This window comes from Neolamprologus multifasciatus, chromosome 18 (assembly GCF_963576455.1).
Source record: "Neolamprologus multifasciatus chromosome 18, fNeoMul1.2, whole genome shotgun sequence".
Lineage (NCBI taxonomy): Eukaryota > Metazoa > Chordata > Actinopteri > Cichliformes > Cichlidae > Neolamprologus > Neolamprologus multifasciatus.
Genome location: NC_140456.1, coordinates 24,455,215 through 24,469,808, shown reverse-complemented (window position 1 = coordinate 24,469,808; position 14,594 = coordinate 24,455,215). Strand labels below are relative to the sequence as shown.

General features: G+C 42.3%; 1 protein-coding gene across 1 annotated transcript; it reads left to right on the top strand.

The window, feature by feature from the left end:
• Window positions 1-692: 692 nt before the first annotated feature.
• Window positions 693-13,715, top strand: scinlb (scinderin like b). Its single transcript, XM_085139862.1, has 17 exons — window positions 693-885; window positions 2,928-3,114; window positions 4,117-4,271; window positions 6,444-6,605; window positions 6,740-6,889; window positions 7,295-7,384; window positions 7,538-7,670; window positions 8,005-8,093; window positions 8,197-8,412; window positions 8,503-8,636; window positions 8,816-8,906; window positions 9,926-10,096; window positions 10,182-10,356; window positions 10,823-10,938; window positions 12,338-12,415; window positions 12,514-12,574; window positions 12,818-13,715. The coding sequence occupies exons 2-17, from the start codon at window positions 2,934-2,936 to the stop codon at window positions 12,976-12,978; spliced, it is 2,163 nt and encodes a 720-aa protein (XP_084995988.1). The 5' UTR covers window positions 693-885; window positions 2,928-2,933; the 3' UTR covers window positions 12,979-13,715.
• Window positions 13,716-14,594: the final 879 nt, after the last annotated feature.

The following is a 14,594-nucleotide window of genomic DNA, read 5'->3' as shown; positions in this document are numbered from 1 at the left end:
AAAGAATTTCAGAAGGTGTGGACCAGGTGAGTTTTTATTGGTGTCATTAGAACTGAAAGAGGGTGTACTTTCTGTTTCGGTGTACCTGTCGGTACAGCAGGTAGATGCTGGGTGTGACTTATGCAAGCATGCCTTCAAACATGTTTGGTGTTTTCATGTGTGCAAATGGTGACATGCCCCGTGGGTTTTGTGCACCATGGTAACAAAGCCAAAAGTTGTTTTACATAATGTGTTTATCTTGAAGCTAATGAGACCGAATGAATGTTCTGGATGCTCTCGTTTAGAGGTATGTGTGGTGTCCTGTATCTGCAAGGGCTGCCTGGTTTATTCAAGCAAAGGGGAAGTTGAAGTGTCACTAACATCTGTATTTCAAATCAACACACAGTTTTCTTTTGAATATAGCCGCTGACGCTGTTTCCCAACCCACAGAATCTGATTTCCTATTATACCTCTGCATTATAGGATTTTAAAGGCAGACACATTTCCCTGCTCTTGTTTTTCCAGTCACACCGGTCTCAAGCCAAACCTAAAGTCACGCATTCAGGTGCTACTTCCACTGCATGCTGAACTTTGTCCTTCCCTACACGAAAGCTTTATAATCTGCGCTGTGCAGTCCACAGTCGTGTTGGCACAGCACTGTAAAGGCAGACTTTCTTCCTGAATCACCACAGCACAATCCTCTCTTCTCAGAAAGCTTCTCTCCGCCTGAGAAGTATTCATGCTGGACACTCCCCCAGCACCACTCCTCCTCCCCTTCCTCCTCCTCCGTCTCGTCATCTACAGCACATCAAAACCATAGAGTGTCGCCTCACTCCCGCATCTACGACCTCCATCGACTCATCTGCTCATCTCTCTCTCCTGTGTGATTCATCCTTCAAACAAACTGTGAGTTTCCCTCTTTTTTCCCTCTCCCCCCCCTCCACCCCACCCCAGTCTACGTGGGTGCACACGCTGTGGCATTTCTGCACTTTTGATTCTTGCATAATTTCTTTAGATCAAAGGTGAACAGCTCGCGATCTTAGCTGATAATCGCTGACTTTTCGCTCTCATGTAGCCAGGCAGGATTGGGACGTTTAAAGCGAGTGAAATTCCAGATGTGGAAAGTTTCCAGTTGTTGTAGTTGTTTTCCCCCCCTCTTCTTCCTGAGTCACAGCAGCCAGCGAAAGGGGCGAAAAGGAAGGAGAGAACGCGTTAGAGTTCGTGATGGGAACTATTGCAGTCGATATTCTTTCATACTGCTGCTGATCGTTATCGTGTGATTGAAATATGATTGAAACGGAAGCTTTAATTGGAACATAGACAGCGGTTGTTAAGAAGTTATGCAATAGTCAAAAAAGAGGAAGAAGCAGAACAGACTTCACTCTTAACACAAATGCACTTTTTAAACATGTAAATATATCAGAGGTCTGCAGCAGACAAGCACAGTTGGTGGAAGATGCTCTTCCCAGCATATGGCCCCCACCCCACCACACAGAGATGCAACATTGTGCTCATTACTGTGTTACATTAGCGTTAATATCAGTGCATCTGTTTCCAGTTCATGCACTTTATGGGGTCTGGAGGTTTTGTCCATGATGCAGCACTTATTGATCAGCCTCTTACAGGAAGTCCACTCATTTTTTTTCTTCTTCACTAAAAGCTGAGCTGCAGGCCGCTCGTTTAAGACACAGCACTGCAAACAGTAACAGCAAGTGGTGATCATGATGCGTGATTCCTTGGATTGTGTTTGTTTGGTATGATTTAAACTTTCAGTAACATTAAATATTTCAGCCTGCGTGATGAGCACAGATGAAGGGGATGTAAATTAAATGTAGGTTTATGGTTTTACAGCAGTGGAAGTGGACGTTGTCAGAGCTGTGTAGTTAGAGAAGTCTTAGTCTGAGAGAACAACTATAATCCTGCAGCCACACTTGTAATCAGGCTCTTGTGTAATCTGGACAAACTACCAATCTGTACCGTATAATCTCTCAATTTCTTTGGAGCAAACATTCAACCTTATCACAATATTCATTTATTTAACAAGAACCTCCTGTGAGTTCCTGGACTCAGTGCTTCAGCTTTCTCACTGTGTTTTGTAGCAGTCCAGACATGTAGTATAACTTGATGTTATAGAGTCACTCCAGTATCAGCCATAAAAATATGATAGGAGTTTATGAGGCAAGCAATACAGGTCACGCAGCACTGTCAGCCTGGAATGTGGTATTGTTTATTTTAGTGGAGATATGATTTTCTGATTAAATGTGTGCTGATAATGGTACAAAGTTCCTGCATCAGTCATTTCTGAAAAACATAACTTTATCTCAGACTCTGGTGTCACAATATGCTGCATATATTATGACTTTTTAGAAACAACAAAGGGTTTCTCAGACCATTTAGGTTTTTTTTCAATGAGTTGTGCAAAATAAATAAATAAAATATGATACTAAGCAGAGAGTCATTGATGTACGGTTCATGGCTAATATGATTATTGAAAGTTGGTTGACAGACGTCGAGCAGCAGTGCGTGATATAGTTAAAGAACCCGTCTTTCTAGTTCAGTGTTTACAGTAAGTGTCCAAATATGGAAGAGGCTTAGAGGAGAGATAGAATGTATATTTATAAACTGCCGTGGTTAACCCCCCTACCACCACCCCCTTCCCCCATTGGTGTTAAGACACAATCTAGCGTTTGTTGTTCAGGAAGCACATCATAAATTTGGTTGCACAAAATAACTTTTGCATTGTGTTTGTGAGCGCTCTCAGCAGCGTCTGCTGTTTCTGTCATTCTCAGAATGCTTTCTGTGGCTTTCCAGGAGTTCAACTGCAGCCACATTTTGCATGGCAAAAACATTAAAATTATTTCCTGTGTCTCTACCTGGCTTCCTTTAAGGTCGAGACTATTTACTTCCTCTTTTTCTTTTTTTCTTTTTTAATCTTTATTGTGTCTCAGAGCATCATGGTTAGCCATAAGGAGTTTGAAACTGCAGGGAAGAAGCCAGGGCTGCAGGTGTGGCGTATCGAGAACATGGACCTCAAGCCGGTTCCCAAAGCCCTGTACGGCTCCTTTTACACCGGAGATGCCTACCTGCTGCTCTTCACCACCTCAGCCCCATCATACAACATTCACATGTGGTTGGGTAAGACATGGATGCTGCAAACTGCAGTATTGCACTTTATTGAAGCTTCTGCTTAGTTCTGTTTGATTGCACCAAAGCAGATCTAGTTGTTTTCATTCCAGTTTCATGATAAAGTATGATGTTTGGCATTTTTCTCGGCTACAAACTTAAGTGATATATTCAGAGTTTTAAAAAGTCACTTCCTCCAGAGCTGCTGCGTTTCCTTGCAATTTTTAGTACTTAAACTCACAAACAGACAGGTGTAGCTTTGTGTTTAATGAGAGCAGATACCCTTGCTTAATCATGAGCTTGCACCACAATAGCCTGGTTTTGGAAACTGCTTTAGGTTTTTAGATCTTAGACCTGAAACATCCTCCCTTGTGTGAGGAGCTTAAAGTAACAGGACTTTGTGAAATTCCTCTTGCCTGCACAGTTCCCTTTTTGTGGCTTAGAATTAAATTATGAGTGAACAGAACACTCAGTGATGTGCAACTTTAACCACCCTGAACAATGCAGCGAAGGAAAAGCCTATTTTTCTTTTTTCCTTTTGGTTGCATAACAAAAACAGACACATAAAACAAACTGCTGGATGACTCACATCTGGAATGCCCCTGCAGATCATTAGAGACGGGTACTAGTTTTTTGCAGGTTTGCGTAGTTCCCTGCCAGTCTGCGTCCAATGCCATCCAACCATCTGCAACACATTACAGTCTTTATAACACTGGAACACAATTAATCCTTCCGTCTGGGATCAGTGTTAGTCAGATAAAACTTGTGGAATAGTTTTATCCATGTTGTGTGCCATCTGACAGTAATAACAGGATACAGAGAGGCTCTGCTGCTCATGTGGTTTATGCGATTATAACCATGTCTCCAGTCCTGACTCAGAGGGCGCATAAGGTTACTGCTTGCACTAAAGCGCTGCAGATTTCTCTGTAAGAAGCTTGAGTTTTGAGCGTGAATACGAAGCAGTTGCAGGACTGTTTCTAGAACTAGCCAGTTACAAACATGTGTTTTCTGCAGGGGATGAGTGTTCACAGGATGAGAGTGGAGCGGCAGCGATCTTTGCCTCACAGCTGGATGACTTCCTGGGTGGTGGCCCGGTGCAGTACAGGGAGGTGCAGAACTACGAGTCCAACACTTTCCTGGGTTACTTCAAGTCAGGCATCAAGTACCAGGTGAGCTTTATGGAAGTCGGGATCTTCATGCAAACTACAGGCGACTCTGGCAATCTGTGACTGAACAAAGCAAATAAAAAAGATTTTTGCCAACCAATCATAAGATACACATTTTGCTCTAACAACTGACAAATTACGAAAACTGGGGTGAGGTGGGTTGCCAAGGGGGTCACTGACTGGTCACCGCCAGCCACCGCCAGAAAAATTGAGCAACCACTCGTCAGCTCGGTGGGGAATACACATTTTCCCCCCAAGACCCGTGGTTTTAAGGGGCTGTGACTGGAGCCTTATTTGGCTTCCCCTGTATTATTTATTATTATGTCGCACGTGCAAAATGGCAGACAAGTTAAGGTCACACCAGGTTTCATTTTGACATGTCTCTGAAGAAACTTTGATAAGAAAAACAAGCATTATTTTGACCTGAAAATCATGCAAAGCTACACTAGCAGAGTCCAAAAAGTGAAGCTGGTAACGAGCAAGTAAATGACAGGTTCCAGTCAGCTATTAAAAGGCTATTGATAGGAGAAGAGGAACCGCTGGTTTAAATTAGTAACTAAATAAGGGACATTTCTGTAATGATTTCTTGAAGTTTTTTTTCTGCTCCCAGTCCGCTATTAAATAACAGAACCATAAAAATATATAAGTCCTGTAAACAGTGAGAGGTGTGATGACTAATATTTTAAACATCGAACAGTGATCTGCTGCAGAACTCTGTTTGACTGAAACATGTCTGCAGTGTTAATGATTACCAGCGTCCTGTGAACTTTGCTGTTGAAATGAGCTGATGATCCTGAAGTTCAAAGAAATCATAGCATTCCCCCTTTTTTCTATATCTCTCTGATGGTGTGTCTGATGGACTGATTGATTATAACCTAGGCAACCAGCCTCTGCAAATAAGGATACTGAGAAACACAAGCTAAACCACTTTTAACAGCCATCTGTTTCTCATAACCCCAACCCCCCTTTGTGGCTTTAGTTAAATGTAATTAGCCCGAATGCTTGCTTACTACTTTTGTTGGAGAGTTCTGCTCTGCATATGTTGCAGAGTCCAAGCACACTGGCTGTGTTTGTGACACAGCGAAGCCGAAACAGAACCAAACCTCACATTCTCGACAGAGCTTTGGTAACTTCACTGTCAGTAAACTATTCTGACAATAAACAGAGCATGCGTTGTTGCCACGGAAAAAATTGCTACCATCTGACCAATAACAGGATGAATGTGGTTTTCATTTGGTGGTCAAAGTAGCCACGCCCCCCGAGAGTCTAACAACACTCAGTCATCTGACCTCAGCAGCAGAGGATGAGTCACTGACTCTTCTGGGTGTTTTTTTTTTTTTCAAAGTCTAATTTAAGCAAGTTTCCTTTGTTGTTGTTTTCACCCATATTTCAGTAAAAACCACTTTAGTCAAATTCCATTGGTTGTAAAGCTCTGGATACACAACAAACACAGCAGAGGAGGCAACAGTGGTGGCAGGCATGACACCGAGTAAGGTCAGAAAGAGCATACAAATGAGAAACTGGGGTGAGGAAGGTTGCAAAGTAGCTTGCAGAAGGATCATGTTGAGGAAAATCACATTATGAGATTTTTAAAAGTCTACAAAACACAAACATTTAATTCAACTTCTATTTCGGTTCATTTTTTGTGTGGTTATAAACTGACAAGCATCATCGTGTTGTTCTTCTCCAGCAGAGGGTATTTCTGTTCATTTGCATATTTTCTAAATACTTGCTTTGTTTATTGGCTCTACCAAGGACGGCACATTACGTGATAATCCCATCCCCCAGGTACAACAGTGTTGCACACAACAATCTTCATTTTATCCTCAGTCATCATGTTAGTTTCTTTTCCGCCCATTGTCTTTGTTAACTCTGAGTGATGACATGTGGTTATGCCATTAATTGACAGCATGTCTTAAGGAACCAGTTGTTCCTTAAGATTTTACAGTCCTGTGTTAAACTCATTTCACCGTCAGCTGACTCCACACGTCCTCCCCTTGAACATTTGTGACTTACCTGGTCATTTGGCCCGTGTGTAGTAGCTGTAACTAAAACTGCAGCTCGGGTGTAAAGATAGCTCATCTTCTCTTAAATCAGCTCATCCCCCGCATTTCTTAGATTTGAAAGAATATTTACAGGATAAAACCTAATGCAAATCATCATTGGATTTCACAGAAAGGAGGTGTGGCCTCAGGTTTCAAACATGTAGTGACCAACGGCGTGGATGTAAAACGCCTGCTGCACGTTAAGGGGCGCAGGATCATCAGAGCAACCGAGGTGAATATGTCCTGGGACAGCTTCAACAAAGGAGACTGCTTCATCATTGACCTGGGAAAGGTGAGCTGTTTCTTTTATTTGTGTGTGTGTTTGCTACTGTATATACAGAATGCAGTTTAACCTCTACAGTTTCCGTGAAATAGTTAAGCTTTCACATCTTTAAACCTCCTTTCCCGGGTTCTCCCCTCCTGCAGGACATCTATCAGTGGTGCGGCAGTGAGTGTAACCGTTTCGAGCGGCTGAAGGCCTCCGAGGTCACCATCGACATCAGGGATAATGAGAGGAACGGCAGAGCCAAAGTGCATATGGTGGAGGAGGGGGACGAGCCGGCTCCCATCATAGAGGTCAGACACGCACATTCCTCACTTGTCTCCCTCTTCTAGCAAATGTCACCACACTTTAACCTCAGAGGTGATCACTTGAGAGCAGGAGCTTTAAGTGCAATTAATGCATTCGACTGCCACGGAGTTAGTCAGTGTGGGAACGACGGGGCACAATGCTGCCCTTTGTAAGTGCTGCTCATACGCCAGCTCTGTGCCAGGGCAGCTTAGTAAACAGTTCCTTTACAACAAGATGCCTAATGAGATAGAGAGAGTTAGGGGAGGGCTGATTTAACGAGCATACTTTCAATTTATAGAGATGTATTTTTTTATCTGAATAAAGCTGTGTTTATATTTGCACTAAAAAGCATTTAATCAGTGTTAATGATGATAAACATTTAGTGATTAATGCCTTTGCTTACTGTTTAGGTTCTAGGACCAAAAACCTCCATCGCCCCCAGTATTCCGGATGACGACAAGGTGGAGACTTCCAACAGGAAGAAGGCTGCCCTCTACATGGTGAGAAACACAATTGACAGTCAAATAAATGTGAACACCCTGACTTTGATACAAGGGTGGAAAGATTTCATAGCGAAAAAAAGAAATTTCATCTTATAATTATAAATAAAATCAGAATCAGTACCTGATGAGGCCTCTTTCCTTTTCTTTTAGATCTCAGATGCATCTGGCTCTATGACGATGTCGTCTGTGGCTGCATCCAGTCCCTTCAAACAGGCCATGCTGTCTCCAAAGGAGTGCTACATCCTGGACAACGGGGTGGACAAGACCATCTTTGTGTGGAAAGGTGCAGCAAAACATTTTTGTGATAACACTTCTAACATTCTTGTGCTTTTTTCTTCTTCTTTTTGCACAAATTCTAACAAAGAAATGATTGGAAAGCGCGTGTTTACACCTTTTTGGTCTCTCTGATTAAGGCTACACATGTGAAAGAGGTATATTTAAATGCTGCTGGTTTTATTTTTGGCACTGCTGAACAATAACAGGAAGTCTACAGCAGTAATTTTGTGTTTTATGACTGCACTGCAATTAGCCTCTTTACGTAAATATCCGCAGATATTTCTCACTCTGAATAACATAAAGGTGAATTACACCTCCTTCGTTTTATCTGATTCCAACAGGCCCTCAAGCCACTGTGTCGGAGCGTAAAGCAGCCATGGCTGCAGGTCAGAAGTTCATCACTGATAAGGGATACAGCAAAAATACAACGGTAAAGCCAACATGTACTTAGTAACTTAGACAAAAAAAACAAACCCAATTGTAAATCCCACAGTGCAGCTAACCGTAAAGCCAAATCTCTGTTTGACTTGCAGATCCAAGTACTTCCTGCAGGTGGCGAAACGTCTCTCTTTAAGCAGTTCTTTTCCGACTGGAGGGATAAGGATGAGACCACAGGTCCCAGTAAGGCCTACACTATTGGCCGCATAGCCAAAGTGGAGCAGGTTCCCTTTGATGCCTCCACCCTACACACAAACAAAGCCATGGCAGCGCAGCACGGCATGGTGGACGATGGCAAGGGCAAAGTCCAGGTAGGAGGGTGTTAAAAAGTGAAACAATAGCACAGATAAACACAGCTGTGAGGTTTTGGTTTTTTTTAAAGATTGGGTCTGGTGTTCTAGATCTGGCGTGTCGAGGATGGTGCAAATGTGCCCGTGGATCCCTCCTCCTATGGTCACTTCTATGGGGGCGACTGTTACCTCATCCTCTACAGCTACAGACAGGGATCACGGGAGCAGCACATCATATACACATGGTGGGTAAAACAGCAAAACATGTATAAAGCGTATAATCTCTTTAAATTAGTATGAAGTAAAAGCTGTGGCAGAGTGTGCCACACCCTGTCTAAGATCTCTCTCTCTATCTCACACACTCACACACACAAACGCACGAGTTAATGACGTGTTTCAGACTGTGTTGGTGCTACTGTGTCAGGCAGGGGCTGAAGTGCACACAAGACGAACTGGCCGCTTCGGCGTTCCTCACAGTGAAGCTGGATGACTCAATGGGAGGAGCCCCAGTTCAGGTTAGAACCTGACCCACTACACACCTCAACATCACATGCACTAAACAAGTGCGTGTAATCACAGAAAGACCCTGTAATGTAATGTATGACTTAGAAATGTTAAAGAAACAATCTAAATAATGTGAGCAGTTATTGTATTAGCGTAATTTTTCTCCCTAAATGACTGACATGAACAGATAAAGGTGATGTGAGATCCTTCATTGAGTAAGAGCTTATGCCTCTCAAACTAACCTTAATACGTACATATAACGTTTGCCTTTCTTTGAATCTACTCATCACACTTCCCACATAACTAGTACGCACCATTTTTAACTTATGGGCTGTGTAACAACGACTAAAACAAATATTTTCTGCCTGTCTTCCGATACTTCAAATTTATTAACTATTACAGAGGATTTAGTGTAGCTGATGAAAACTAATTGCTTCATAAGGATCCCATAAGAAAGAAAAAAACACCCCCCAGGATAACCAGCAGAGGGCAGTGTTTCTATAATTTTTATTTTGATCCGATCCAACCTGCAGCACGTTTTAATAGATAAGGTGCCATAACTACAAGAACTGCATTAAAACGTGGCTAAACCTTGACCCTCAGTTAGTGCTGGTTATACATCAAACTCTCAGCAATACTGGAGACATTAAGACATGTTTTAAGCTGATTTTCTCACACAACCATGCCAACACAGCTGATATCATTGAGTATTTTCTTTAAAAATAAACTAAAGTATTTAAAATATTAGATAATAATCACGCTATATTGCTATTTAGTTAAAACCTTTCAAAAAAATTTCAGTTGTGTTGCATTTATATAAAAATCACTTAAGTGAAACTCAATTTAATTATAGTGAATATCAAGTGAGCATTGATCTATTTCAGTCTTGTTATTCCTGCACATAGTGATACGGAACCTTGGATTACCACTTCACTTTGGTGTTGGTAACCCTAAGAACAAAATCTGTAGCTAAACTGGAATAACTGGATTAGTCATTGCCTTTGCTGGTGAATTTTGTTAATACCCACAGGTGAGAGTGTCACAGGGTCAGGAGCCTCCCCACCTGATGAGCATCTTCAAGGACAAGCCAATGATCATCCACAGTGGAGGAACGTCACGCAAAGGTGGACAGACGAAAGCCGCCAGCACTCGCCTCTTCCACATCCGGCAGAGCTCCTCCAATGCTACCCGTGCGGTGGAGGTAAGCTGGTTTGCAACACACTGTACGTGTGTGTGTGTGTACAAGAGAGTTCTTATTTGCTCCTCTCACTTGTGTGGTTCCTCAGGTCCAAGCTACTGCCTCCAGTCTGAACACCAACGATGTTTTTGTGCTGAAAACGCCAAGTGGCTTGTTTGTGTGGCGTGGCGTGGGCGCCAGCGATAAAGAGATGGAAGCCGCCAAGCATGTGGTGGCTTTCCTGGGTGGTAGTCCCAGCAATGTGTCAGAGGGCAAGGAGCCAGGTGAGTCCCCAACATAAAACAAGTGAGAACTTTCCTTGTTTATTGCTCAAAGAAACTAAATCTGCGCCTTTTCTTTTATTTATCTGAAGATAAAAAAAAGGAGGTATTTTATGGGAAATATTTAATCTCATTCTAATTTTTTTGATTTTGATTCACAATTCAGTGATAAAAGACTGTTTGGCTGTTTTTAAGTTACTTACAAAATGTAAAAGTGTATATAAGCTAAGAAATTACTTATGTAAAGCCATCAAATTCTACCTTTATTTGCCATTCGCATTGATGCCTGATGGCGTCAGTGATACTGAACACTAACATTTCAGGTCTGATTATGATTACACTTAAAGAGCTGATGCATTTTATTAGTCAGGGGCCCAAAGAGGCTGTGATTCACTTCCTGTCCAAACAAATTAAGCATCAATTAAATGTTACGTGTAGCTAAAGTCGGTTGTGTATTCTTCTCTCACAGCTGACTTCTGGTCTGCTCTGGGAGGCAAAAAGGATTACCAGACGTCAAAGAGTCTGCAGAGCGGGATGAGGCCCCCGCGTCTCTTTGGCTGCTCCAACAAAACTGGAAGACTCAGTGTAAGTCAGGGAGAAGAATGCAGCTCAAACTTTTTTTTAGAGTAAAGGTGTCACATCTGACTAAAGATCAGGCATTGTGACCATCTCCTAATATTGTGTTAGTCTCCCTTTTGCTCCCAAAAAAGCCCTGATCGGTCTAGGCTTGGATGCCAGTAGACCCCTGAAGCTGTGCTGTGGTACCAAGATGTTAGCAACAGATACTTTAAGTTGTCTAAGTTGGGAAGTGGCACATCCATGAATCAGACTTGTTTGTCCAGCATATCCTACAGCATTAATATCTGGATAATTCGGAGTCAGCATCTCAAACTCGCTGTTGTGCTCCTCAAACCATTCCTAAACCATTCCTGCTTTGTGGCAGGGTGCATTATCCTGCTGAAAGAGGCCACTGCCATCAGGGAGTACCGTTCACATGAAAGGATACACATGGTCTGCAACAATGCTTAAGAATGTAGTACGTGTCAAAGTAACATCCACATGGATGGCAGGACCCAAGATTTCCCAGTAGAGCATTGCCCAAATGTCACACTGCCTCCACAAGCTCGCCTTCTTCCCATAGTGTATCATGGTGCCAGGTGTTCCTGGTAAGTGATGCACATGCACATGGCCATCCACATGAGGTAAAAGAAAACATGATTCATCAGACCAGATCACCTTCTCGCATTGCTCCGTGGTCCATTTCTGATGCTCACGAGTCCATTGTTGGTGCTTTAGGCAGTGGACAGTATTCAGCATGGACACCCTGACTAGTCTGTGGTTATGCAGCCCTGTATACAACAAACTGTGATGCTCCTTGTATTCTGACACCTTTCTATCAGAACCAGCATGAACTTTTTGGGTAATTTGAGCTACAGTAGCTTATCTGTTGGATTAGACCACTAGTGCATCAGTGAGCCTTGGCCACCATAACCCTGTCGATGGGTCACCACTGGTCCATCCTTGGATCACTTTTGATAGATACTGACCACTACAGACCAAGAACACCCCACAAGGGCCTCGTTAATCCTAATATGGCCCTCATCAAACTCACTCAGATCCTCACACCTGCCGATTTTTCCAGCTTCTAACTCTTCAGCTTTAAAGACAAAATGTTCAATTGCTCCCTAATATATGTGAAAAGCGCGTAGACATCAGGACAACACAAAAAAGAACAAACAGCAAACAGAAGTCGAAGAGACGGCCCGCCATGAACACTGTCGCCATCTTGGATGAGTGCCATATATCCCACCCACTAACAGCTGCCACAATGAAGAGATAATCAGTGTTTCTCACTTCACCTGTCATTACTCTTAATGTTATGCCTGATCAGCTTATAGTGCTAATTTGGTAAGGACTGTGACATTTGAACGCACCTAAACCCTGCAGGCAGTCAGTCTGAGCTTCCTTTTGTCCCATCTCTCAGGTGGAAGAAGTTCCTGGAGACTTCACTCAGTCAGATCTGGCCACTGATGATGTAATGCTCCTTGACACCTGGGATCAGGTGAGATGATCTTTCTGGCATGTGTGAAATGTCACTTTCAGAACCTTTGTAGGACATACTTTTAAAATTATGACTTTTTAAATCTCTCCCATCTCTAGGTCTACATTTGGATTGGCAATGATGCCAATGACGTGGAAAAGGAAGGAGCTCCCAAAATAGGTTTGTTACATTACAACTGAAAAAAAGTTTAAGAAAAAGATGATTTCCAAAGCACACGCAAGATACTGTTTGACAGCATCTTGCATGTGAAACAGAATCAGAAAACTTATTGTGCTTAAGTATTTTAAGTTTCAAATCAAAAACCAAAAACTTTAAGATCAGAGGTTAACACCACCTCTCTTCACATTCTCATCCTCCATCTCTCCACCTGTCCCTTCCCCTCTCTTCCTTCTTGTTGTGCAGCAAAAGAATATGTGGACTCGGATCCCTCCGGCCGCAAAGGAATTCCCATCACCACCATCAAACAGGGAGCAGAGCCTCCAACTTTCACTGGCTGGTTCCAGGCTTGGGATCCCAAGATGTGGGACACAGATCCATTGGACCGAATCCGTGCCCGCTTCTGAACCCAGAACTCCCGGCTCTCCGTCTCTGTCTGACTCCTTACCTATCCTGCAGTCCCTAATGCTGTTTTTATTCATTTTAATTTCAATCCCCAAGTGCCAAAAACCAATGCTATCGTCGTTATCACCCTTAATAGCTGCCTCGGCAACAGTGCAGTATACTGGGCTTCATAAACAGGAATGAATCACATCTGCATGCAAACGATGGCTTCTGCTAGTTATGTTTAATTGATCAAAATGGTTGATTGATCATGTCCAAAAGCCTTTACATGTTTAGCAAATACCCACTGAGGGCTCTAATAGGAATAAGAAAATACGAAAGCCATTTAGGCAGCTGGACAAACCCTCTGTTTCTGTTTTTTATACTGTTCTACTTGTGTGTTCAGAGGGAGCCATTCTCTCATGCTTTCTTTACAGTTTCTATATCAAAACAGCTTACTTCTTCAGTACACATAAATGCATGGTGTTTTATGATTGATAATGGAAAGTTGTATACTTACTATGAGTTGCACGGAGCTTTTTTGGGGTGGGGGAATCTGTGCTCATGAATTTAAGAGTCACACAATGGTAAATGGCCTGTATTTATAATGCGGTTTTCTAGTCCCTAAGGACCCCAAAGTGCTTCACACAATCAGTCACCCACCCATTCACACAATGGTATGTGTATGTCACATGTTAAAAATCTATTAAATGGGATTTTCACATGGATGACTTTTAAATAAAGCTCACAGTGTTTCAAACTTGTGGTTATTGAGCATTCTTGAGCCTTGAAAGCCAGTGCACTGCACCACCAGCGTATTTATTATTCTGCCTACAGAAATCGCGAGGTCTAACAGCCACATATCACTAAATGTTTTCCCTCTGTTGGATGGGGAATAAAGCAAAATGGGATCTTGTTGCAACAGGAGTAGAAGCAGGAAGAAGAAATGAAAACTCTGCTCACAGCTGCACTGTTCTTCAGGATGGCAACACACTTTAATAGAGGAAGTGGCCTTAGCACAATTTTTATTTTTTGCACTGCTGTGTATACTCACATTTGGGTACAGTCAATGTTATCTCCTCCAGGAGAGGACACAAACCCCGCTTCAGGGGGATCAAAAGCTAGTGTACTCCAAGTGCCAGCCCTTTGAAGCTTGGATAAATGGGAGGGCTGTATCAGAAAGTGCATATGGCATAAAATCTGCACCAAATCAAACATACAGATCCAACCACTGTGGTGGATTCTTGGAAAATAAGGGAGCAGGTGAAAGGGCCTTATTTAGTAAAATACAACCTAAAATCTTTCGATTACTGGAAAACCAATTTAAGATAAGATAAGATAAGATAAGATAAGATATAATACTGTGATTATGAGCACTGGTTACAAAAACACAAACATTTAAATAATTTCATATTAAAGACTGTGTGCGTGTGCCTAATAAGACTGAGGGCACAGGCCACCAAAGGTCCTGTGTACTTTATAGGAGTCGTATGAGACATATTTTGTACCTCGGTCTATATTAACTATGTGTATAAGTCAGTGATTCTAGCTCCATGACAAAAAATGTGAGAGTCACCGCTTTAACCAAAATGTACAAAGTTATTAAACAAAAATAAACAAAAACCATAATTACTTTCAT